This window comes from Mya arenaria, chromosome 11 (assembly GCF_026914265.1).
Source record: "Mya arenaria isolate MELC-2E11 chromosome 11, ASM2691426v1".
In the NCBI taxonomy this organism is placed as follows: Eukaryota; Metazoa; Mollusca; class Bivalvia; order Myida; family Myidae; genus Mya; species Mya arenaria.
The window spans coordinates 42,436,118-42,462,862 of record NC_069132.1 but is presented as its reverse complement, the minus strand read 5'-3'; the positions used below and the strand labels follow the sequence as shown (position 1 = coordinate 42,462,862).

General features: G+C 35.0%; 2 protein-coding genes across 3 annotated transcripts; both read left to right on the top strand.

Moving 5' to 3' along the window:
• The first annotated feature begins 981 nt into the window (after positions 1-981).
• LOC128208193 (galactosylgalactosylxylosylprotein 3-beta-glucuronosyltransferase 3-like) lies at positions 982-11,319 on the top strand. 2 transcript variants are annotated; one of them, XM_052911630.1, is made up of 6 exons: positions 982-1,059; positions 1,209-1,325; positions 1,760-2,190; positions 9,296-9,382; positions 10,446-10,646; positions 11,148-11,319. In XM_052911630.1, the coding sequence occupies exons 2-6, from the start codon at positions 1,247-1,249 to the stop codon at positions 11,247-11,249; spliced, it is 900 nt and encodes a 299-aa protein (XP_052767590.1). In that variant the 5' UTR covers positions 982-1,059; positions 1,209-1,246; the 3' UTR covers positions 11,250-11,319. The 2 variants fall into 2 exon arrangements, with proteins under 2 accessions (XP_052767590.1, XP_052767591.1); XM_052911631.1 differs by lacking the exon at positions 9,296-9,382.
• Positions 11,320-17,452: 6,133 nt separating this feature from the next.
• Positions 17,453-26,246, top strand: LOC128208547 (galactosylgalactosylxylosylprotein 3-beta-glucuronosyltransferase 2-like). Its single transcript, XM_052912102.1, has 4 exons — positions 17,453-17,983; positions 18,923-19,009; positions 23,819-24,019; positions 26,148-26,246. The coding sequence occupies exons 1-4, from the start codon at positions 17,453-17,455 to the stop codon at positions 26,244-26,246; spliced, it is 918 nt and encodes a 305-aa protein (XP_052768062.1).
• The last annotated feature ends 499 nt before the right edge of the window (positions 26,247-26,745 follow it).

Below are 26,745 nucleotides of genomic sequence, written 5' to 3'. Positions count from 1 at the left end.
CCATCCCCTTTCACATTCTCTATTTTATATACTTACCATCTTTAAAGAGTTTGCCAGTTATTCTGTTTTTCCAGTAATTCCACCGACCCCATCACCGCAAGTTTTTCTTGTTGTTCAACTCTAAACGGAAGTATCCACAAGGAGTGTTATAACGGTACTTTTTTATATCTTGATGTTTCCTTTTTCTTTTATCAGTTTATACGATTTGTTGTTAATAAAGGTTGTTTTTATTATTAAACATATTTTATAGTTTTATTTCGTAATAATTATGTTGCTGGTCCATTTTGATCACGTGACCCTCCATGTTACAACATTGAGACCTATCCCACGCGACGTCAATAACTGCACTACGAGGGTTCGTAAAGACTTGTGACTGAGCTTGAATCTTAATGTACAAGCTAATAACAACATACCATTGAGTATATCATGATCTAGATACATCATTCATAAGTGGTATTGCCGATTTTTACATCTATAATAAACGCAGTAAGTGAGAACACTGCTACAAAGGCAACCTTCGACAAAGCTTCTGTTACTCATGACAAAACATTTTTATTTACTTTAAGTCACAATAAAAATATAATTATATGAAATTTTTTTCTTCGTGAATTCCCCCACCCCCTACTAACATTTACATCATTTATGTTCTGTTTCTGTGTGTGTGTATGTTCAAAAGTGCGCACCTCTATCGGAGGACCCTAGAACCGCTCCTAGTATCAAATACATGATTGTGTTGATTTAGAGTGAACACTTATTTTCTTAGGCAATACCGTAAAAAGGTTTATTTTGCCCAGACGATGTGTCTGAAAGATGTAGCAACAGGTTTCAACGCCTTCTTGTTCATTGCAATCGATCCGGCGACATCTTGTGCATAGAACTATTCTTTAGTTCGGCATTCAATGTAATTTTTGACAAACGATTTGTAATTACATTATAGAAATCTGCAAAGTAACTTGTTTACCCAAATTATTCCGAGTTAATCAACAATTTCCTACTGACACGGTGTGATAGAATGTTTTGGACGTTTAAGATCAGCGGAATGATGTTTGCAACTAAATGGTAAGTTTCTTTCTACATTGTAATTAGAACTAAGAAACATTTTTGAAGACCAATTTAACTTCATTATTTTTATAATCTATTTAAACATGAATTTTGAACGACGTCTTAACTGGTTAGAACATGCATATAAGCACTTCAACGTATTACAGGACAGAATCCTAATTTGGAAATCGAGCCAAATCCTAAGATGATCAAGAGGAATTTGACTCGCCTGTTCATTGTTGGAATATTTTTGATCTGCCTTACTTTATTTGTAACCAAAGGAAGTAGGTATTCATACATATGATGGTGGCAAATTACTGCCGAAAGAATTCTGATTACCTTCTTTTGATAATTATGTAGCTATCAAGTTAATATATACGATCATTTTTCGGTTAGATACTATCATAAGACTGTAACAGGCTTGAAATTGACTAAATTCGACGTAACATAATAACTGGTCAATTAAATAAGATTCGTCTTACCAGACATTTATTCTGATCCCTATGGAAAAAAAATCATTTAAAAAACTAATCTTCGTAACAATTTATGAAGCTCTCATTAAATCGGCGTTACAACTGTCGTTGAAAATATCGCTTACCGTTCATTTCTAATTTTAGATTTAGCAAAACATTTTATTGACAAAGTTTTAACAGTTGTGCTTACTTTGTACCTTGATTAATAGCTGTTAATGAGTTATGTACTTTTTCAAATTTTGCAGGTTTATTTTGTAATATATTTGTACCAAACGAGTATACAAAGGAACGCGAATGTCAAACGCTTCATGTCAGAAAAGACATTCCACGTATTTATATTGTGACGCCGACTCATACACGGCTTACACAAAAAGCAGACTTGACGCGACTATCATATACATTGCGTCTTGTGCCAAACATTCGCTGGATAGTTGTAGAAGATGCTGACCAACCATCAGATATTGTGAAGAATCTTTTAGCAAACAGTGAACTACATTATACGCACTTGTTTGCCAAAACTCGGACTGAATCACTGAAGAAGGCAGCTCGGCGAAATCACAGAGGAGTAAACCAAAGAAACGAAGCCATAAGCTGGATTAGACGAAATGCACAACATCCAGGAGTTGTCTACTTTGCTGATGATGATAACACATATGCTATCAGGGTCTTTGAAGAGGTTATATTATTTTCGCTAAATTACAATCATTTCTATACATTAGCCTTAACATGGAAACCTAAGACCATTGTAAGCATCTACAAAATATATACTTATAAATCGTTTGTTTTACGTTTCCCTACTAACGTTTTAAGGTATGGTTAGGTAGGAAGGTTGGTAGAGTGCTTGTGTTTTTTTCTATTGACCAATTTCTTAATTCATTCACGAAAAGAACAGGGGTGTGGGGAGAAAGCCGGAGAGGCTAAAACATCGGGTCGCCAGAGTCGGTAAAGAAACGCCAAACAAACAGTTTTATAAATTGTGGCTTAAAGTCTCAGTTATTAAACAGTTGCTATATTTCTGACACCATCAAAGGATTGTTTTGAGATGAGGAGTCAGGTTGGGCGCGTACAAGTGTGTTTTTAACATTGGTCTGCTAAATGACCAAGAATATTTGTTTTAAATAATGGTCAGTTAGAACACCAAGTAGGCCTCTTTGTCAAAATGTGTTACGGGGTGAACTTAAATGTGCAATACCAAACTACAAGCCCGAATTTAATACTTTTAATAGTAATTATTCATTTCATGTAGGTATCGCAAGATACTATTTTATAGTAGTGCCAAATATCAATTATAGGATCAACAGGTAAACCAAGGTTTACTGGCATTTCGTTTTCGATTACAAGAAAAGCATTTAATAAATCATTAGGTTCAATTTTACCTGTTGGTAAATGACTTATTGACAGCATGTTCAGTTCGGACTTAAGATTCTAAAAGTAAGTCACCGCATTTTGAGTAGACATCTTAAGTTCATCACTTATCATTTGTAATTGCAGAAATACAGGCATAAATTGTTCAACACGAGCAATTCGTTGTTCGAGGACGGTCTTTAATTTACTTATTGCTGTATTTAATTCATGAACAACGTGAATAACCTTCATTATAGATCTGCGTATTTTAGAAACCTCAACTCTTGTCTGGTTTAAAACAGATATGCTCATTTGAAGGTCCTAAATATTTTGGTTTCTTTTGTTAAACAAAGTGGGTAATTATCGTAAACTGTGGTAATCCGATTTAAGCTTTATATACATTTAAAGTATATAGTAATCTATAAAAGAGACAACGCTTGAACTACTATAGGAAGTAGTGATCTTTTTACACGCGTAGGTGGAATAGTACTATTTGTTGCACCTTTTGCACTCATATTCTCCAAATGTTCGAATCCGGAGGCGATTGACTGTAGTGTTCCATTCAACATATCAATTTCTACACATTATCTCTGAATCGTTGCCAGGAATGAAATCGGCTTTGGTATATACCAGTCTTTTATTACAGTTTCGATATCACTGACGACCAAATTGAAAGGTAGTAAATCGTGTATCATTGTAACCAACCAGCGCCCCTCAACTTCATGAGGTTCATTCACTCTTTGAAAAGGGACATTTTCTTTAACAATTATAGTATAACTACTAAACACATTAGTCAGAGACACAATAGAGTATGACAGTAAATGTGCCCACTAATTTCTGAAAATACACAAAAATGACAAAAATACCTTCTCATCATAAGCCATGTACGAGGTCTACTACCTCTACAACATATCAGCAATAAGCTTTAGTATACTTTTTACAATTGAAGTATTATATTTCTTGCACTTATGATTAGGTTTTACCTTTGTCGATATATACCGACAGGTGACTTTCTTCAATTGAACTTTTATGTTTTTAAATAGATGCATCCCCATTGCTTTCACTGTCGACTGATGAATCGAATCAATTTTAAGCGTTTTGAAAGTTCCATTAAAGGTATATGATCTTTCGAAGAAGAATCTGACCTTCCCACACGAAGTTTTGTAGCTCATCAAGCCAAAGGAATATTTTGTGAATCACTAGTATCCCCTTGTTCAATAAATTGATCACTTAATACATTTGTAGTGTCTGATTCTGACTCTGGAGGCAAAGCATAGGCTGCTTTTCTAAAAAAAGTCTATCGTCTACGTTTGAATTTGCCACTCATCAATATTTGGCAAGTCTATAGTCACGAGCCTGAACTCAGGATGATGCGCCAGTCAATTGATTTGATATCACATAGGGAACTGGTCCAGTCTTTTCAATTATTCTATGGTATGGTACCCATTTTTGTCCAAGCTTATTCATAGTGTGAGCTTTGTAAAAGAATATGTCATCAACCCCATATTCTATTGACTGTGTACCTTTATCAGCAACCTGTTGTTTCTTAGCTTTCTTCAAATTATTTCTAACCCTGCAAAAAACTTTATTCTGTTCTTTAAAAGAAAAAAGTGTAATTCCTCACCTTGATATTTTTTCCGAGCTTTGAGAATGTTATCGACCGGAAGTACAACATCTCAATTGTACAAAAGAAAAGAGTGGTCTAGTATTTTGATGACTCACTGATGTTGAATTTAATGGCAGCTAATGTTCGATTCAGATGTCTTCTCTATCAGATAACTTCTTGGCCAAAACGTTATGTAAGGTTCTGTGGAACCTTCCGACCTTTGCATTTGATTGCGTTGAAACACTGATGTTTTTACATTATCTATTTTTAGAGTGTTCGGTGTTTCTGAAACTATTTTGCTTACGTTTTCAGTGCCATTGTCAGTAACTATTTGTAAAAGACACCCAAATCGTGGGAATATTTCTTCAATGAGTAAATGTGCCATTGTTTCAGCTGACCTGTCTTTCACTGCAAATGCTCCTGGCCAACCAGAATACCAATCAACAATGGAAATAATGTAACGATTTGAGGACAGTTTTCTTAAAGTGTATGGTCCTGACAAATCTAAACTTATATTTGCAAACGGATATGGTGGTATATAAGTGCTGCTTAGCTCTTTGTAACGATCTTGTTTGACAAAGAATACATTATGTGACAAATTTATTTATTTCTATGAATACATTTTCCCAATAATGTTTTTCTTAATGGAATCAAATGTCTCTTGTATCTCTATGTGACCATTACCATCATGGTATCCTTTAATGACCATTTATTTCAGATGTGAAGGAACAAATAACCTTACATTTGGGTCATCATCAGCATTGGATAAGTAATACAGCACATCATCAACCACTATGTGATGTTTCAATAGCTCTTTCTTACCCTCTCCATTTAATACCAAGTTATTTTTTATTTCAACTATCTTATCGTCTTTTGATTGTTTGAAGGACAAATTGCAGAGTTAGATAATTCTGTACCATCAGCTTTCTGAATTTTGTCAACGTACAACTTGCAAGTTATTTAGGATCAAATTGATTGGAGCTTATGGGATTTATTTGATAGAAGTTAACATTAACATCCAAGTCTGATTCAGACAAAAATCATAAGCCAATACACTTTGTGACATTTTCAAATTGTTATCAGACTCTGTTGTGTGCAATGGATGTCTTGAAAGTAGATCAGCACACGTGTTCTTAACACCTGTAATATACCCAATGGTACAACTGTATCCTGCCATTGTGAGTGCCCATAATTGAAATTTCATGTTTTGCATTGGTTACTCAAGTAAATATTGGAGAGGACAGCGATGTTTTGATAACACAGACTGAATTATGTAAATATAAATAATTTTCGAAGTGCAAAGTGAATTGCGTAACACTTTTTCACAAAGTAATTAATTTGTGTTTTACTGAGTTTGTGTGACAAGTCATCATCTTTGAGATTTTTGATGCACAGCAGATCAAGTAAAGTGTGAATATTTCCTAGTCAATGCTAGCAATTTCACTTAAAGTTTTGTATAAATTTCCTATAATAAGTTGTCATTCCTATAAAACTTCATTTACGCAAGAAGGAGGTAGTAACTTCCTAATGGCTTCAACTTTTCCTTAGTCTGGCATGATGCCACTGGAATTGATGGTAAAACCAAGATACTTAATTTCTATTTTTTGAAAACTGCACTTTTTCAACTTAAGTTTCATGTTATGTGCATGATATGTTCCTCGAAAGTTTCACTGAATATGAGAATGTCATCCAAGTATGCTGTACTAAAGTCACTATAACCTTTAAGTACAACTAACAATAATTCTTGAAATAATAATAGCTGGTGCATTTGAAAGGCCATTCATTGAGACGTTTACCAGATGCTGTGAAAGCAATTTTCTCTTTATCTTTCTCACCCATGGCAACTTGCCAATAACCAGCTTTAAAGAACTCGTTAAGAACTTTGCCTTTCCAAGCAATTCCAAATCTATTAATGGCATTGGAATTTTTCTTTGTGATCTGATTGAGATTATAACACCTGCATCTAACATTTCATATATATTGCCTTATCAATAAAATTTAAATTTTGTATCTGTGTTCTATATGGTCTGATTGAATGGGTTTGTTTTCACCTACACCTATTTTCATGCGGACTGTATTTGTGTGACCTAATTCTGCGTCAGTGCTTGCAAATAGATCATGATTCTGCGTGATCAAATTCTCCATTTGTGAACGATATTGTTTAGGTGCATCCAGATCTTGCATGTTTACTGTATTTGCAAAAGTTTCCTTTCCAAATATAGAATTAAATTTGTTTATATTTGAGTCATCTGCAAGCGTGGAAACAGTTATATTGTTAGACAATTTGATAACTGAATTCATTATTTTCAGTCAAGGTTCATTTGTAATAAAGCCTCTATCAATTTCTGAAATTTTGAACATAGATCCTTCTTTAACATCTGGATGTTCCCTAACTTTACCATAACAACTTTTAGCTGTATTTGGTTTGATAATTTCAGTGTATTGTATCCTAACTGTACTAGCATTGTGAATATCTTCCTCAGGTCTACAGTAGGTTTTACCATTTATTCTCATTAACCTAAGGTCAAAATGCAACATTATATCATTTTGCTTAAGCCAGTCTAATCTTAAAATAATATTCTTATTTAATTGACTTGTTGCTACAAACTCCAACGACAGTGATATCAACATTAACGCATCCAAGGACATTTAAAGGTGCATCACCTGCTGTTTGCAAGTTTATAGTCTTTTGCATTACAGTTAAACCTGTATTAAGTGGCCACCCGTGGGAAATGATCAAAGTGGCTGCTTAAGACAGGTGGCCACTTAATCCAGGTTTGACATTTCCGCCACTTTAGCTATATTCAGAGATGGAGTATGTATCTTAACCACCACCTCACACCAAAATCAGTAACATCTGTATCAATATTATCGAAGAAAGTTGAATACAAATACATTTGTATAGATAAAATAACTTCAACTTTCATACTTCAAATTTAGAAATAAAATACATAATTAGTTAAATGTCGATACAAGGCATAAACAAAACACACCACATATCAGTCATGTAGTTTTGGTCTATTTTTCAACCCCTTAAATACCCTTTACAAATCAATTGCACGGACTTTTTGTTTCCAAATATATATCAAACTGGAATTAGGGCTACCCGAAGCATTAACAATAATAGGTATATTTTCGCTCTCAATGTTGCTCTCCCTTTTTTTCCACCGACATTGGCGTAGGAAAAGGACCCTAGTTTTCCTGATGTTGACCATGACTATGTTGACCGTGATTTCTGCATTCGCGTACAATGTGACCCAATACGTCACATTTGTAGCAACTGACATTTCTGTTGTCCCACTATGCTACACTTTCAACTTTTCGACAGTTCCTTGCACGCTGACCTCGACCTTGACATTTGAAACAACGCAAACTTCTGGAGTGGTCAACCTCCATAGGCTCCTGAGAATTTCAGTTACCATGGTACTGATATTTGTCCCAAAATGGTGACCTTTTGTTATTAATGTCCTATCATGAGGCAGTAGCAATCATATTAAGTTTGTTTCAGTTGTTGCTATGCATACAGCATAATAAACGTATCAGAATTTCTCCTGAGAATAGTCAATTTCAGCTGATCATTTTGCAGACCATTAAAGAAAATGTCAACTAGTTGGGCCTGTACTCCAGGCGCCTGCTCGTTTTCGAACGCTTCCTGAGATATACTGAAGTAAACGCTCTGCATATAGGTTCAAACTTGTTTTTGCCTAATCTGCCTTAGTAGAGTTAGTGCAAAATGTCTGCCAGATACATCGCTAAACCTACTTGTAAGTTCAACATTACATTTTACACAGGTAGCTTGGAGATTTTCCCGTCTAAATCTTTGTATAAATCCCGTGACTGCCCCTTTTGCTGACTGATAGGCCAAAAGTATGCAATTGTCTTAGTGTATAGTTGCCTCATTGTCTGGAACTTTTCAATATCTCGTACCTAGTGCCTATATTCACTTTTATTTACCCCATCAAAACTTTTAATGTTTCGTGAAGCACCTTGTACTCCTAAACTGGTGCTAACTTGATGTACTTCTTGTCTTAAGTTTATAAATGCTTGTTCGAATGGATCAGGAGCAGGTATTGCATCATCCATTACTCAATTCCCCCCCAAGTTCTGTTGTTGTTGTTCATCCATTATGTTTAAATTTTAAAATAGCTTCTTTTAAATATAACTATTGGTCATTACTTTTTGAACGACCCTTTTAACATTTTGTTTTCAAATAGAAACATTGGACAAAGTAGGTTTGTTTGTTACAATGGTCAGTAAGAAGAGCAAGTATTTTGTTTGTAACAATGGAAAGTAAGAATAGCAAGTAGGTTTGTTTGTTACAATGGTCAGTAAGAAGAGCAAGTATTTTGTTTGTAACAATGGAAAGTAAGAATAGCAAGTAGGTTTGTTTAAAACAATGGTCAGTTAGAAGACAAAAAAGGTTTGTTTTAACAGCAGTAAGTAAGAAGACCAAGTAGGTCTTTTTTAACACTGGTTCAGAAAGACTACCTAGTAGGATTATTTTACACAATGGTCAATTAAAAAACAAGTTGGTTTATTTCAAATTAGATTTCCATAATTTGAAATAAAAGTTAATTCTTACTACCCTGCTACCACTTTCATCGTTTTACTGCAAAAAAAAATTCGTATATGATGTGACCAATATGCTTGTTTATTCAAAAGATCAAATTGGCGATAGTAATGCTCTTGAAATAAATAACGATTGGATTTAAAAAAGGAAGAATATCGGGTCAATTTCAACCAAGTTTGAAAACAATTTTTGCCAACATAAAATATCTTAATGAATTCGTTTATCTATAAAAGCAATGTTTCAAAAATATTTTGTCAACAGATGCGGTACACTAAGAAGATATCTGTGTGGCCAGTTGGGCTGGTTGCTGGTATACGATACGAGTCGCCTAAAGTCCGTAATGGAAAGGCAAGTCCATAGAGAAATCAAAGAGTTAAAACATCTCACGACATTAGCATAACTAAAAACGCAGTTAAAAGTATTAATGGATGATAAATGTTCGGAACATCCAGTATTATAGAGAATGACCAGTGTGGGAAAATTGCCCGACTGGGAAGCAATGACATTCTACTTTAGTGTTTCAAAATCGGAGAACTTCTGGCATCTTAATGGCCGATTGGGAAACAATGGGATTCTCGATCGGGAAGTTTTGCAATCGGGAAACGTTTGGCAAGGTATTGCCCGATTGTAAAACAAAGTGATTTCCGATCTGGAAGCTTTTGGCGATTGTTGGCAGATTGGAAAACAACAAGTCCCATTTTGATATAACTGTCATGTGCATAAGAATATTCAGGCTACGGCCAATCTTAAACAATGCTTTTACTAGAAAGATGAATCTTAAATCCTACCATTCAGGTTTGTTTCTTCGCGATACTCTTGAGTAATCGGTACTTTTTCGAGATATTTCCAGATTTGGAAACACTTGTATTTTGCAATCGGGAGCAAACCCAACTAGGCAGTGAAACAGATTGTCAGTGTCTCCTGATCGGGAAACGTATTTCAATTGTTGGATTTGCTTCTATTACTACTCAAAATTCCGTAAACATCGTACTATATGATTGCCACCCCCTCCAACAACCATCTCACCGACCTCAATATATTTATTATAGGAAAAAATATCTTGACGGTAGGAATTCATATCTATCCTAATTGTAAACAACCATTGTTTCAGATTGTACATATACTAAATGCCATTATAAACAGGATTAGAGTAATTTAGATTAAGTTTTATTTTGTACCCGATGTGGCGTTAGTTTGACAAAATCATCCTGATCAGGAAACACCAAAAGGTAATCACTTCGGCCAGTATCGAAAAGGAGCAAACCATTAAACCATCTGAGGACAGCAGCCATTACTTTATTGTTTTTCCCAACTTGATGGTTCATTTTATTAACCATGCATTCTACTCAGTTAGTAGTATTTGTGTAATGCCTGCTGGGTAACACGTTTAACATTTAATTTGTCACCACAGGTTGTTGGTTGGCACACATCTTTCCGTCGCAAGATAAGCACGGACATGGCGGGGTTCGCAGTAAGCCTACATATGTTGGAGGACCATGCTCGTGCACAATTCCGAGCCACTGCGGCGTCAGGATATCTAGAAGTGGATTTCATTCAACAATTAGGCGTGACATTGTCAGATTTGGAGCCTCGGGCTGACGACTGCACTAAAGTTTGTATTGATATGGTTGGGAGTTTTGTGTCTACTCTTATAGTCTGGTAACTTTTTAAATTTCGACATGTGTCAGGAATGTTTGGATTGTTTGGATTCAGACTCACTCATGAGTACTTGGAGATGTTTGGTTAATTGATCTTGACATTATAAGGCCAATTTCGTGTGTGTTTTTTAATTTGTATCCGCTCTTACTGCCGTACAATTAAAAAGGTAGGTAGGTCATGATTCGTTTGTTTTCGTAAAGTAAATTTGAGCCTGAATATTCTAGTCAACATTCAAAATCAGCGGTATTTGGTGTGGGTGAACATTAACTAAAGCGCTCTTTCAAAGATAAACATTGCGGCGTCTTTACGTAGGGAAACTACCAAAACAGATGTAGGAAAGGAGAGCAAATCACGACGAAACTAAGCATTGTCAGATGACATTAACAAAAGTAGGGTTCCAAGCATTTAACAGTTTAAAACGTAACCACTTCAGATCGTATGTTTTGTTTTGCAGGTTCTTGTCTGGCATACCAAAACGGAAAAACCATCAATTAAGAACGAGGCTTTAATCCTGAAATGGTACAACTACACCTCTGATCCAAATATTGAAGTCTGAATGAATTACAATATTATGATGTGCAAGTAATTTTGTTTTGGATTGTTAATAAAATATCTTATGTGCTTGACTTATATCGCGTTCAGATATTGTGGCTGAAAGTATTCTTCGCCACTTGGAGACATAACATAAAGCGGTATTTTACCCCACCTAGTGAACGGTACCTAGTGACCGGTATACTATTTCTGATACGGATGAAAACGATTTCCGGTACAAGCATTCAAGTTATTTTCAAATGGCATTCAAAAAACGATAAATATTTTCTTTGTTTGCATTTTATTATAAAACTGTTTTTATTAAACACGATTATTTAGTCCAGGGAAATTGCCTCCCGAACTCCTCATTTTGAGAAAAAGGCTTATCAGTCTATGAAATTGAACCAGTCAATAAATCACCACTTGGCATGTCATCCTGCTGGGCTATTTACTGTGTGTATTCCCAGATGTTTCTTGTACTGACCAATTTCAGTATGTTCACATTGAGTTTGTCATGAATGAATTGTATGTTTAATCAAAGCACTGATAGTGCTGAACGGTTTGAACGATGATTCCCTTTATGTGATAATAAGATAAAAAATAAAAAAAATAAAAACATATGACTGATAACATGGCACTCGCTCGCTCACTCTCACGCCTGCCCGTCCACTCATCCAACTTTCCGACACACCGGCACATCCACTCACTCACTCACCACTCAAAACCCACTCTAAATACAATGCTTTCTAAATACTGTTTCGACCTGTGGAAAGATGTTTATTGGGTTGTTTGATACCAGAATATTAACATATGTAGCTTGTTTTCCACTGGATGCATGGTTGACTTGACTTTTAATATGGGAAAAGAGATAAAATACATTTATTAGCTGTTTTGTGATTGTATTTATGTTATGACTCCAAATAAAACGAAGATTTTATCAAAACAGCGCTGTCGATCTGCATTTTAAAATGCGTTGTATTTTATGTTCGTATGAAGTACATCATGAAACAGTTATATCATCTATTCGTGACGATATGTTGCGTTTTTATGCCACGTATGCAAATTTGCACCTGCGGTATGTTTTGAACGCGTTTAGATGGTAATTGATAACATTGACTTGTTAATAAAATGCCATTAGCTTTTGTTGAAAAGAACATGAGACATAATGATGAAGCTCATTTTATTCACGTCAGATATTAAAATCAATATTTATTACACCGATATAATGTTGCAGCAATTCAAGAGAAAAAAAAAATGTTATCTTGTCAGAAAACATTTAAACTGCACGCATTTTCGATTATTTTTTTCATTCTTAAAAAATAAAAACCAAGAATGTGTTAACGTCCAAAGTATCAGCTGAAATAGGAAAGTGCTGGTTTTTCATGATAATTTAATGTATTTGAAATTTTAGCAATCCATGTTTATAGCAAGTGAGTCTCAAAGAAAGTAAAAATAATTAAATAAACTTAAAAAGAAACAAAAATGAATATTGAAAAAATGGGATATTTTTCATGCTCTGGCCTTGAAATGATCACTCCATGTACATTGAAGTGTTCAATCTTGTATTCTAAGTGTCTTATTATAAAGAAATGCAATAAAATTAATTCTTCTATATTTAAATTATACTACCGGTAAATCGGTTCGGACATGTTTTGAACGACAAAAACAAGTGAAAATACGATGTATAGCTCGGTTCTCAGAAACATGTGTTAGAAATTTAATACCAGCTGGGCAGTCAGTATTTATAACTCTGTGGCTTGCTTTAGATCATTATCACAGAGGTGTTAATAAACACTGACCCTGGGTAAGCTTTATCAAAATGATAAGTTTTGAGGGCAAAAACTCTGGACTGTTGTAACCATTGGTGTATACAGTTTAGGAATTTGATTGGCTGATCTTTGAGACAGTTCAAAAGTAAGGTTCGGCCACTAATACATTCCAACGTTTGATAAAGAGTAGTTCTCACAAGTCATATATTCTAACAAACTCCAAACGATGCATATGTAAATATAATGCCACGTGATCTCGATTAGAAAGAGACAGGTTTAGATGCGTTATCATTGGTTTGGTAGAAATGTTTCTTATGAATTTTAACGAGATACCATACGATTCATGAAATCCTAACAAACATGGTGGATCAAGCAAATATACATAGGCAAATTCCTTCACAAATAAGTTATAACTGTACTACAAGGGAAGTCCATAAAGTTTTGACACTGAGCTTAAATATTTGCACAAGCTGATAACAGCAGACACTTAAGTTCATCATGTTGGAAATATAACATTCATAACTTGTATTGTTGAATTTCTTGAAGCACGTTTTAAAATAACGATAACGATTGGCGTAACTGAAGCATTTATGAACTGTACGCCCGGACACTTGAGCGAGTGTTAGGGTTATGGTTAGGGCTTGAGTAAAGATAAGGTGGTAGGTAATGATTCCATTCCATCATTTAAATGATGCGAAAACATTTGACATATAACATTCACCTACTGTAGTATGCTTAGGTACATCACTGACTATTTAAACGACTTATGATAATAATTATAGTGTAAGATGTTACTGTGCAAGCTTTCGACGTCTTGTGATGATTAATATAACTTCGAAAACAAAAACGGAAGTTAAACGGTTTCTTAGGTGACAGTAAAGAGAAAGACGTCAACGACAAGCACTACGCAGCGTACTGTAATGGAAACTTGGTAAGAGTTTGTGTATCATTGGTGTTGGTGATTGTTCTCCCGCAAATTATTAGAGCTGCCAAGTTTATACATTGCTCTGTCGATTAAGCAAACCAAATACGCGACGTAAACAATAAAAATATGTTGCTTATGTCATTCTTGATACAAACGTGTGTTTATCAGCCATACGACCATGACAAAAGTCACAAGTATATAATGAACAACAAACAAGAGGAAGTCTGCAAAACGACCATAAAGATAATCACAGGTATATAATGAACACCAAACAAGAGGAAGTCTGCAATACGACCATATAGAAAATCACAGGTATATAATGAACACCAAACAAGAGGAAGTCTGCAATACGACCATATAGAAAATCACAGGTATATAATGAACACCAAACAAGAGGAAGTCTGCAATACGACCATATAGAAAAGCACAGGTATATAATAAACAAGAAACACGAGGAAGCCTGCGAAACGACAATAAAGAAAATCACAGGTATATAATGAACAACAAAAAAGAGGAAATTCTGCAGAACATCGCATGTATATACTGAACAACAAACGAGTGGTGAATGCAATACGATCATGTAGAAAATCACAAGTATATAATGAACAACAAACGAGTGGTGATCTGCAATACGACCATGTAGAAAATCACATGTATATAATGAACAACAAACCAGTGGTGATCTGCAATACGATCATGTAGAAAATCACAAGTATATAATGAACAACAAAAAAGTGGCTGTCTGCAATCCGACCATGTGGAAAATCACCAGTATATAATGAACAACAGACGAGTGGTGATCTGCAATACGACCTTGTAGAAAATATCAAGTATATAATGAACAGCAAACAATAGACTGGCGGTCAGCAATACGACTATGTAGAAAATTACAAGTATATAATGAACAACTCACAAGCGAGTGGCGGTCTGCAATCCGCCATGTAGAAAATCACAAGTATATAATGAACAACAAAATTGTGGCTGTCTGCAATCCGACCATGTGGAAAATCACCAGTATATAATGAACAACAGACGAGTGGTGATCTGCAATCCGACCATGAAGAAAACCACATGTATATAATGAACAACAAACGGTGGTTGTATGCAAAACGATCATGAAGAAAATCACAGGTATATAATGAACAACAAACGAGTGGTGATCTGCATTACGACCTTGTAGAAAATCACAGGTATATAATGAACACAAACGAGTGGCGGTCTGCAATACGATCATGTAGAAATCACAGGTATATAATGAACACAAACGAGTGGCGGTCTGCAATACGATCATGTAGAAATCACAGGTATATACTGAACAACAAACGAGTGGCGGTCTGCAATACGATCATGTAGAAATCACAGGTATATAATGAACAACAAACGAGTGGCGGTCTGCAATACGATCATGTAGAAATCACAGGTATATAATGAACACAAACGAGTGGCGGTCTGCAATACGACCATGTAGAAATCACAGGTATATACTGAACAACAAACGAGTGGCGGTCTGCAATACGATCATGTAGAAATCACAGGTATATAATGAACAACAAACGAGTGGCGGTCTGCAATACGACCATGTAGAAAATCACAGGTATATAATGAACAACAAACGAGTGGCGGTCTGCAATACGATCATGTAGAAATCACAGGTATATACTGAACAACAAACGAGTGGCGGTCTGCAGTACGACCATGTAGAAATCACAGGTATATACTGAACAACAAACGAGTGGCGGTCTGCAATACGATCATGTAGAAATCACAGATATATAATGAACAACAAACGAGTGGCGGTCTGCAATACGACCATGTAGAAATCACAGGTATATACTGAACAACAAACGAGTGGCGGTCTGCAATACGACCATGTAGAAAATCACAGGTATATACTGAACAACAAACGAGTGGCGGTCTGCAATACGACTATGTAGAAAATCACAGGTATATAATGAACACAAACGAGTGGCGGTCTGCAATACGACCATGTAGAAAATCACAGGTATATAATGAACAACAAAAGAGTGGCGGTCTGCAATACGACCATGTAGAAAATCACAGGTATATACTGAACAACAAACGAGTGGCGGTCTGCAATACGACCATGTAGAAAATCACAGGTATATACTGAACAACAAACGAGTGGCGGTCTGCAATACGACCATGTAGAAAATCACAGGTATATAATGAACAACAAAAGAGTGGCGGTCTGCAATACGACCATGTAGAAAATCACAGGTATATACTGAACAACAAACGAGTGGCGGTCTGCAATACGATCATGTAGAAAATCACAGGTATATACTGAACAACAAACGAGTGGCGGTCTGCAATACGACCATGTAGAAAATCACAGGTATATAATGAACACAAACGAGTGGCGGTCTGCAATACGACCATGAGAAAAAAACCCACACACGTATCTGAGTTGTATTCTACAATCCGTTTATGAATAAAATCATAATTATATAAGCTTTAAGAACATCAACGGGTTGTGATAATCAATATATTCATGAATACACTAACGAGCTCATTTCAGCTCAATTGATAAAATGAGTGTCTACAATATGTCCATGAAGAACAACACAAGTATATAATTAACAACAAAATGTGTTTTCAAGAGAAATCACTGCTCATTACTTTAATTATTGTGCATTATAGGACAAATACCGCATGATCAAATACTTACATAAAACGTATTTTGCAGTATTGTCACAAATACATTTTATTGCACGACGTTAAAATCGGCGCCATTCATAGTACATAAAATGTTTAGACAAACAACTGTTTAATCTTTTATTTTAAAACAAATATAACTTATTAAAAAATAGTGTTTATAGAAGATAAGTTTTGATGAATTAAAAAACAACTAAAAGAAATTCAAATTTCTGACCTTTAAATGTAAAATATAAGAAAATAAGTCATATGTTTGCGATTCCGACCCTCGGGCACACTGAACATTCGTCGTTCAGTCAACATATACTCATATTTGTTTTATACACAACACTATAGTTGATTTTGGCCTAAGGACACCATAAAAATATTCATTAAATATAATTAAACTTTTAATTTTGTTTCTTAAATGTAAATGTGTTACGAAATATAGTAATTGGATTTTAAACTAATTTGAAATAAGTAGTGTTTTGTGATGCCAAAACATCTGCAAAACGTATAGTTTTGGTATTCGAATTGACGCATGTTTAATATAAATTGTGTTTGAATGTTTAAACGTCTTTAGATATATACACTAATTTGCTCTTTTTGGCGTTATGCATCTTATCAAAATCTTGAAAAAGATGGACATATAATCATACGATGCGATGTATTAAACGCTCTCGGATTATCGTTTGTGTTTAAACTCATATACTCGCCAATGGGATCGCCGTACTAATATTAATGTTATCATTATCAAAAAGAAACTGACAACGATCAACCACAACAGCAACATCAGCATTGACAACAAGAACAACAGCGACGACAGCAACAACAACGACAACAATAACAACGACAAAATTATCAACAGTAAGAGCAACAATGGTTTGGATGGCTAAAAATAATCACAAGGAGATATTAATTTGCATCGTTGGATCATTTCTACTCTGGGTATATTTTAATTTATACAAGGAAAACATTAAAATCATAGAACGGACAAAGGTTTTCAGAGCTGGGCATGGAAATATAGCAAAGGTACAAGAACGACCAAATGTTGAAAACAAAACTGACATCCCCAATATTTATATCGTGACAGCAACCTATTCTCGGCTTGCACAGAAAGCAGATTTGACAAGACTGTCTTATACCTTACGTCTTGTGCCGAACATTCACTGGATAGTTGTAGAAGATGCTGATAACAAAACTGAGCTTGTGAGAAACTTTCTCTTCAATAGTAAGCTTCAGTTCATACATCTGAATAAGAGAACACCGAACGTAAAAAATCGCTGGGAAATTCGAGGCATTAGCCAAAGAAACGAAGCCGTGCGATGGATCCGACAGTTTGCTCAGACACCAGGCGTTGTCTACTTTGCTGACGACGATAACACCTATGACATCAGAATTTTCGAAGAGGTAATCTTCTCATCTTTTCTGTAACTGTACGCAACGTTATTCAACTTCAAAATGTATGCTGGACTTGCCATCAAACCGAATTACTTGGTTCAGTGCAAAGCAACGATTCTTAAAATGTGTGTTAGTATAGTTTTCAGTCGATATTGATGACATTGGAAGGTAAAATATATTTTATCAGCAAAAACCTTTGTCATATAACACACACAAGCGAAACAGTCTTCAAATCTCAGTCTTAAGTGTCACATAATCCGCTGTTGACCCTATATTTAACCGTCACCGTGGTCTAGTGGTTTAGCGTCTGCCTACGGAGCGGGAGGTCGTGGGTTCGATCCATGGCAGCGCCATACCAAAAGACGTTGAAAGTTAGAACAAGTAGCACCTTGCCTGGTGCTAGGCATTTAAAAGGGTAATGCTTGGAAAAGTGGTGTTCTCAGTTTAACCCAGGAAAGTTGTACCCCGAGTATCGGTGCTTTACATCGAGCACGTAAACGAACCAAGGGGTCTCTTCGAAAAAGGCTAGGGTATCGAACCTGGACTTCCTTGTATCCCAGCACTGTTTCTACAGCGTGCTGTCCCTTCAGCCAAAACAAAAGACCCCGTTGGAAATAAGTGCTTGCACTTTCACGGCTTATCCTTGACTGCAAGGTCTAAAGAATTATATACATACATACATACATACATACATACATACATACATGCATACATACATGCATACATATTAGAATGTATGTACGTTCGAATCACTTTGTAACAGTTAAATAAAGTTACGATGTACTAAAAATAATAATGATTTAATGCGACACAGACAGCTAATTTACTGTAGTAATTTTAAGTATTATTAGAATAATTGAGGAAATACTTCCTTCGCATTGGACAAAATGTTATATTTACAACTAAGTACTAATAATTAAAGCTGTTTTTCGAAATATCTCTCAACAGATGCGGTACACAAAGAACGTGTCAGTGTGGCCAGTTGGGCTGGTCGCTGGCTTGAGATATGAGGCGCCAAAGGTCAGCAACAAAAAGGCCAGTGCATTATCAAATAACTACACGCCGTTCTGGCAATCTGTAACATGTTTTGAATTAAATTATTATTAGATAAGCATTCTCAATATTCTTAAACTACACGTTTTCCTTTTTCTTTTTTTTCAATATTTATCACCTCGTTACGATAAACACATGTATGATATTTTATTTATGTTGTGTATTATTGTAAGACGGGATGCTTTGTTGCATGAGTCAAATAGACTTCAATTATGTCCTGTTAAAATATTGGTTACGTTTTTGATACTGCACCTTACACACAGAGTGAATAATTTCAAAAGCGAGGGTAGTGGGTGAAGTAACTACACGGGTTCGGAACAGTGGCTCCAGCTCTTTTAGGAGCTGTGTATAGAAAGAGCCAATGACACTTCCGAGCTAGAGCATAGTACGGATATCATCATAAAACGTAAGTATGACTCGTTATTTTATCTTATATCACAATTATGAGGGCTTATTTGAGAAATCGGGGAATGCAGTGCCATATAAATAGGTTTAATCTTCACACCTATTTCGGTTATTTTGTAAACATATTGTTCATTGAGTTATTAAACCGATTCTCCCATCAAACACATGCATGTTTACAAACGAAAGGAGAACATTTCCATCAATTTTCAGCTGAATTTCACTCAAGAAGCTTACATTTAAGATAAAACCAGTATTATCGAGTGCTTTTATTTTGTCGGGAATAAAAATAACCGCCTGTTTACCGGAATAAGCATGTTTATACTCTTTTTCTGGGTTGAGCTGGAGCCAAAAGCCAGGGAGCTGGGGCCAAAGCGTGGAGGCTGAGCCAATACGCTGTATAATAATACACTCAACTCGGCATATTTTTTCACACTGTGTGTGATGTTTTTGGTTTCAAACGATGACTGCATCGTATCTTTGAAAAGTATTTGCATTAGGTGCTCTGAATTGTTTCCCTCCGTCTGCAGATAGAGTTGGGATCTCTAATCATAGAAGTACTTGGGGTTTACCTTTACGTTTTTTATTATTATTTGTTTTATTGATAAGTTTCCTCAAGTTAATGCATACTTTGATAAGATTTACCTTTTGCGTTTTATCTTTATTAAGAATTGTTGGGATAAGAGTGAGGTTTGTGCACATCAACTGGTTTAAACCCCCAGTAAATTTACATTTTACTGACCATTCCAAGGCGGTACCTAACAATTCTTGGTAAACATACCAATTATTTATATATATATATTTGCCCATTGCCACTAAACCGGGTCTATGTTTAAACTTTTTGCTACTGAGCATGTTTCTGTAGCTTTTTGCATATATATTGAACGATTTGAAGGGAGGAATCGATAAAAAAAGTCGTTAAAATGGGATACGTTAGTATATTAAACGAGAAATAATGTTTTTTTAACGAGATGTGTAAATTGTTTTTACGATATTTTTTTCGTTTTAGCGGCAAAATTAATCGTTTAAATGAGATACGTATGCCGTTTAAACGTATATATGTGCAAGCTATATTTGGGGAGCTGACTCTCCTGTTTATAATACTATAAATGTTGATCTATTCGATATTCTAGAAAATGATATAACGTATTTTTCTGAAATTGGCAAGGTATATATTGCTGGCGATTTAAATAGCAGGGTTGGTAATAAATGTGATTTTATTGTACATGATAATGTAAACACTGTATATGATGATATTGATTATGTTCCAGACTACACCTTTGTTAGGGCCTCAGTTGATACGGTTAACAATAGTCATGGGATCAAATTGCTTGATCTTTGTAAATCTTCTTGTATACGCATTGTCAATGGTAGAATTGGCGATAGTTGTAAACATACATTTTATTCTCATAACGGTTCTTCCGTCATTGACTATGTATTGACCAAGGAATGTAATTTTTCATTGTTATCTAAGTTTACTATAGGTGATTTTACTGAATGGAGCGATCATGCCCCGTTACATTTTTCATTGTATTGTAATAATTATTCACCGAGTTATGAGACATTCAGTGATGTTAAATATAAATGGGATAATACGCTACGTGAACAATTTCGTTCAGGATTAATTACAAAATTGCCTGTATTAAACGATATTGTTGAAAATATAGACTATACAAGTAGAATGTCAATTAATAGTGTTTTAGATAGGTTTACAACGACTATCCGTGATATTGCAGATCCGTTATTTTCTAAAGTGTTTAGTTATAGTAATAAACCATCGTTTGATGATAATAGTTGTATGAAAAATGCTGATTGGTTTGATAACGATTGTGTTGACGCAAGGCTATTATACCAAGAGGCTTTACGTAGTTATAACATAGACAAATCTGATGTAAATAGGATTACTCTTTGTTCACGAAAGAAGTATTATAAAGATTTAATTCGTAGAAGGAAACATTGTTGTTATCGACAGAAAATGACTGTTAATGAAGTACACATGGCAATTAAGCATTTAAAACATAATAAGGCTGCTGGTAGCGACTGTATACTAAATGAATACTTTATTGATTGTGTCGATATTTTATCTAGTCATTTATGTGATGTATTTAATGGTATTTTATTGTCTGGTTATTTTCCTGAAAAATGGACTGAAGGTGTTATAATTCCTTTACATAAAAAAGGTTCTGTTAATGATGTTAATACTTACCGAGGAATTACACTTGTCAGTTGTTTTTCCAAAGTATTTACTACTATATTAAATAAGCGTATTGAAGCATTTTGCAAATCTAATGATACTATTTCTGATGCCCAATTTGGATTTCGGAAAGGTTGTTCTACTGTTGACGCCATATATATATTGACATCCGTTGTAGAAAACTATTTAAATGAAAACAAACGTTTATACGTTGTGTACGTTGATATGTTGAAATGTTTTGATAGTATTTATCGCAATGCACTATGGTTAAAAATGTACAAATCTGGTATTAAAGGCAAACTGCTTAGAATAGTAAAGGATATGTATGAAAATGTTAAATCATGTGTGAAATCATGAACTTCTTACTCAGACTATTTCAGTTATGCTGTTGGCTTGCGTCAAGGGGAGGTAATGTCCCCAATATTGTTTTCTCTATTCGTAGAGGACTTGGAATTTTACCTACTGAATAACACTGCGTCTGTTTATTCAGGTTTAAATATTGATGATATTGTGTTAATTTTATTACTCTTTGCAGATGATATGGCCATTTTAGGCAAAACACCAGAGGAATTACAAGAACATTTAGACAACCTTAATTTATATTGCAATGCATGGGGACTAAAAGTAAACACAATTAAAACAAAGATTATGGTATTCCGTAAGCGGGGTAGAACACGTCAAAATGAGACATGGACTTATAATGGCCATAACATTGAGGTTGTAGATAATTTTAATTATTTAGGTACTGTTATTAACTATACTGGTACTTTTGTATTGAACCAACAACATTTAGTTGGAAAAGCCCTCAAGGCTATGAACACATTGTTATATAAATGCAAGCAATTTGATCTTAAACCTAAAATATTTTGTCAATTATTTGATGCCTTTGTTGGTTCTATACTTAATTATGCATCCGAAATATGGGGTTTTAGTAAATCCAAAGAAATAGAAAGCATCCATTTGAAATTTTGTAAACGATTGTTACAAGTGAAATTTAATACATGTAATGCTGCTGTATATGGCGAACTAGGAAGATATCCTCTATATACTAATAGATATGTACGCATTATTAAGTACTGGTTTAAAATTGTTAATAGCAATAATATTATTCTGAAGTCTATGTATAATCATGCACTTGATGATCACAATAATAAGGGTTATACCAACTGGGTTTCAAATGTGAAAACTTTGTTAAATAATTATGGTTTTGCATATGTGTTTGATAATCCCAATGCGATACATGTTAATACATTCATTAGTGAATTTAAAAGTAGAATTGTAAATACATTCAACCAAGAATGGTGTGTAACTGCTGGTAATAGTCCAGTTTTAGATATGTATAGAGTGTTTAAACCCACTTTAGATTATGAGCATTATCTAGATATTGTACCTAGAACTCTGCGATTGTATTTTGTTAGATTAAGGGTTTCTGTACACCCTTTAAGAATTCAGACAGGAAGGTATGCTCGTATTAATTTACCTCGCAATGAGCGTTATTAGGCTTATGTTGTAATACTAACGATATAGAAGATGAATACCACTTTATTTGCATTTGTCGTTGTTATACTCAATTACGAAAAAAGTACATTAAACGTTTGTATTATGTTAATCCATCTGTATATAAGTTCCATAATATGCTTACTTCAACTGATAGGTTGGAGGTTATAAATGTTTGTAAATATATGAAAGAGGCATTTGTTATTAGAAATACATTAATTAACATTGTGACTTAACTTTATGCAGTTTTTTTTCCTCACTGCCTATGTTAAAAATTGATCTATATACTATTTATTACTCATACATATTAGGTTTGATTGAATGAATTTATTTAATTAGTTCTTTTGATCTATAGTCTATTTATTATTCGTAAATATTAGTTTTACTGTTTGAAATCATGGAAATTATTTCTTTTGAAAACTATAATGTTTAGACACGTGGCATTGATTTGTGTATACTATCATGTATTAAGACGATATACTATTGTATAAGTCTAATAAACTGTCTGTTCTGTTCTGTTCTGTTTAAACGAGTGACTAAGTATTTTTAACGAATAACTAAGTCGTAAAGAACATAAGTCGTTTGAATGAGATAAAAAAATAACACGTGTGTCGCCTCTATGCTAACGTAAACACTCTTTAACTCGGTACCAATTTGCATATTCAATAATAGACAACTTCTTTGTATTATACACACAGGTTGTTGGTTGGCACACGTCATTCCCACGCAAGTTTAGCACGGACATGGCAGGATTTGCGGTAAACCTGCAACTGCTCAAGAACATCACCAGTGTAGAATTCCGAGCCTCAGCGCCACCGGGTCATCACGAGACAGACTTTATTCAACAACTCGGTGTTGAACTATCCGATTTGGAACCGCTGGCTGCCAACTGCACAAAGGTTTATAAACTCTTGATACAATATGCTCGGTTATATTTAAAAAGAAGTATTTGTTAGGGCTCTATATTAAAGGTAGTCTTACACTATGGAACATGACATTAATACAATGATATTATTTCACAACGTCATTCCTAGATCAGCAACGCCACAACTTTGTATTTATTTCATTTTTAGAAGAGCTTGTAAGTGTTTGAGAAAGTATCAGTGCCGATTAAGTATTACACATATAACAGTTCTATTTACATGCGCCAGCATGTGCTTGTGGTGTGTCTACGCACCGAAAATGTAGTTAAAATGCTAGCAGATCTTAAACTATGCACAAGTCCGAATCGGGAGAAAAGCTGCTGACACCACAGTTCGCCTAATATTGAAACGAAATTGTAGCCAATCTGGAGTACGAGTGTACTTACACAGTACCGCATTTTTCGATTTTCGTAATGCATGTATGATTACTCTTAAAACAATCAGAAAAAATACCCCAGTGTGTGTATACCACGTGATAAATTACTTCATATATGCTACGTCGGAAGGCAACATTTTGCTTAAAACGAAGACTAAATTATTTTACCACACCATTTTAAATAAGACAATGGGCAGTCTATGCCGCATAATAAACCCCACTTTCGTTTTATTACCGGAGTTTGATAAGGTGATTACTATCATCAAACACGTCAACAAACCTGTTTCCGAAATAATGTTTCGACAGTGCTCCGTAAGACGGCCGTATTTGTGAAAAGGTTTTTCGAAGAAAACGTTTTTCGAAGTGTTTTAAGAAACTAAAATCTCAATCAAGCCTTGGTAAACGACCGAAGGCAGGGCTCCGTAAGCGGAGTAAACTGTCCTACGTTTCATTTTGAATAGCGAAGAAACAGTAAAGTTATCTTTGTTTAAAGTCTTCATTCGAAGCAAAATGTTGCCTTCCGACGTAGAATTTAAGACGCAACTTATCACGTGGTGCACTGTACCCACGTGTGTTAATAACAACAGCCACAGCTCTACCACGTATCCACACAGCTCATTCCCTTGCCACAAAATTTAAGTGGTGTAGCTGGCATTTAGTAGGCGTTCATAGCTTGCCTAAGAAAAGGTTACAACTTTCAATAATGCTTGAATATAACAAGTTATTTTAAAATCTGTCCAGACAATGGAAAGTTACAGCCCGGACACGACACCCTACCTATACTCTATGTCCTATATGCAGCACTCCATTGTGAATAAACACTAAGTGTGACCTTGACCTTAGAGGTAGGGACAGGGGTCTTGCACGCGACACGTCGTCTTGGTATGTGGAACACATGTGGCAAGTTATTTTAAAATCTGTCCATACAAGGGAAAGTTACAGCCCGGACACGACAACCTATACTCTATGTCCTTATATGCAGCACTCCATTGTGAATAAACACTAAGTGTGATCTTGACCTTAGAGGTAGGGACAGGGGTCTTGCACGCGACATCGTCTTGGTATGTGGAACACATGTGTCAAGTTATTTTAAAATCTGTCCATACAAGGGAAAGTTACAGCCCGGACACGACAACCTATACTCTATGTCCTTATATGCAGCACTCTATTGTGAATAAACACTAAGTGTGATCTTGACCTTAGAGGTAGGGACAGGGGTCTTGCACGCGACATCGTCTTGGTATGTGGAACACATGTGTCAAGTTATTTTAATAAAACACTCTTCGGTTATGTGCAAATGGATGTACGTTTTAGTTCCATGTTTAAAACCCCATTTGTTGATATACCTGATTCCAAACCGAATACAGATATATATTGAAAGTATTCACATGGTCAAAAATTAATGTGTTGTTATGGTTACAACTTATCCAAAAACATGGCGGATAGGTAGGCTTTTTTCTTTATTAGGCTTTATTCAAGAAAGTTATTTTTATCAATGACCGGGTATGGCGTTAATGAAAACTTAAGTATTAATTAAGCTTTAAAGGTTTTAAAACTACGTATTAAACACACTCATAACAAACAACATACTTTCTATCTTTTTGAAGGGTCGGCGCCTATTTCGCAGGTAAGGTCGGGTAACCCGAACCAGAAATATTGGTTTAGGCCCAGTGAAGGTCGGTAGAAGGAGTATAGTATGTTGTAAAGTCAAATGTTGTGTTATTGCAGGTTCTAGTCTGGCACACAAGAACACAGAAACCCAACGTTAATAACGAATCGAAAGTTCACCAAGACAAGAATTACACCTCTGACCCTATTGAGGTCTAAGTTATTTACTTCGCCATTTTGATATTATAACAGTTTTGAAATAAATTCATTATGTTATAATTAATTGTGTTACGTATTTCCTGTACTTATTATGAAATTTAATCTCTAAGTTTGACCTTTACTTTTGAGGGACAGACTTGGGTCTATATTTTTGGGCATTCTTCCTGTCTGAATTTTATTTGCCAAATGGCAAAAAAAAATATTGTTTGCAGTGTGAATGAATACTAAAAATGACAAGTTTCATTTATAATTTTTGGTGATATAAAATGTGAAAACATTAATTTTGCATGATCTGACAAATGTTTTGTCCAAGGCTGCTAAATAAAACTAGAATCCCACGAATCGGGTGTGTCACTTGTCGAGAGCGCGAATAGTTCATCCAAAACAGGTCACATTTTCAGCTCAAAATCAATACGGCTAATCTACGGGCCCCAGTTTCTCGAAACTTCTTAAGTCCCTTATAACAGGATTAAACTAAACTCACTTTTTTGTTGTTCTA

What these genes read in the sequence shown, in the direction of transcription:
- LOC128208193 (XM_052911630.1), top strand. Translation starts at nt 1,247, where the DNA reads ATGATCAAGAGGAATTTGACTCGCCTGTTCATTGTTGGAATATTTTTG. An exon ending in TTTATTTGTAACCAAAGGAA is followed by an intron (nt 1,326 to 1,759) that starts GTAGGTATTCAT and finishes CAAATTTTGCAG; the next exon opens with GTTTATTTTGTAATATATTT. An exon ending in CTAAAGTCCGTAATGGAAAG is followed by an intron (nt 9,383 to 10,445) that starts GCAAGTCCATAG and finishes TTGTCACCACAG; the next exon opens with GTTGTTGGTTGGCACACATC.
- LOC128208547 (XM_052912102.1), top strand. Translation starts at nt 17,453, where the DNA reads ATGGTTTGGATGGCTAAAAATAATCACAAGGAGATATTAATTTGCATC. An exon ending in ACATCAGAATTTTCGAAGAG is followed by an intron (nt 17,984 to 18,922) that starts GTAATCTTCTCA and finishes ATCTCTCAACAG; the next exon opens with ATGCGGTACACAAAGAACGT. An exon ending in TGGCTGCCAACTGCACAAAG is followed by an intron (nt 24,020 to 26,147) that starts GTTTATAAACTC and finishes GTGTTATTGCAG; the next exon opens with GTTCTAGTCTGGCACACAAG.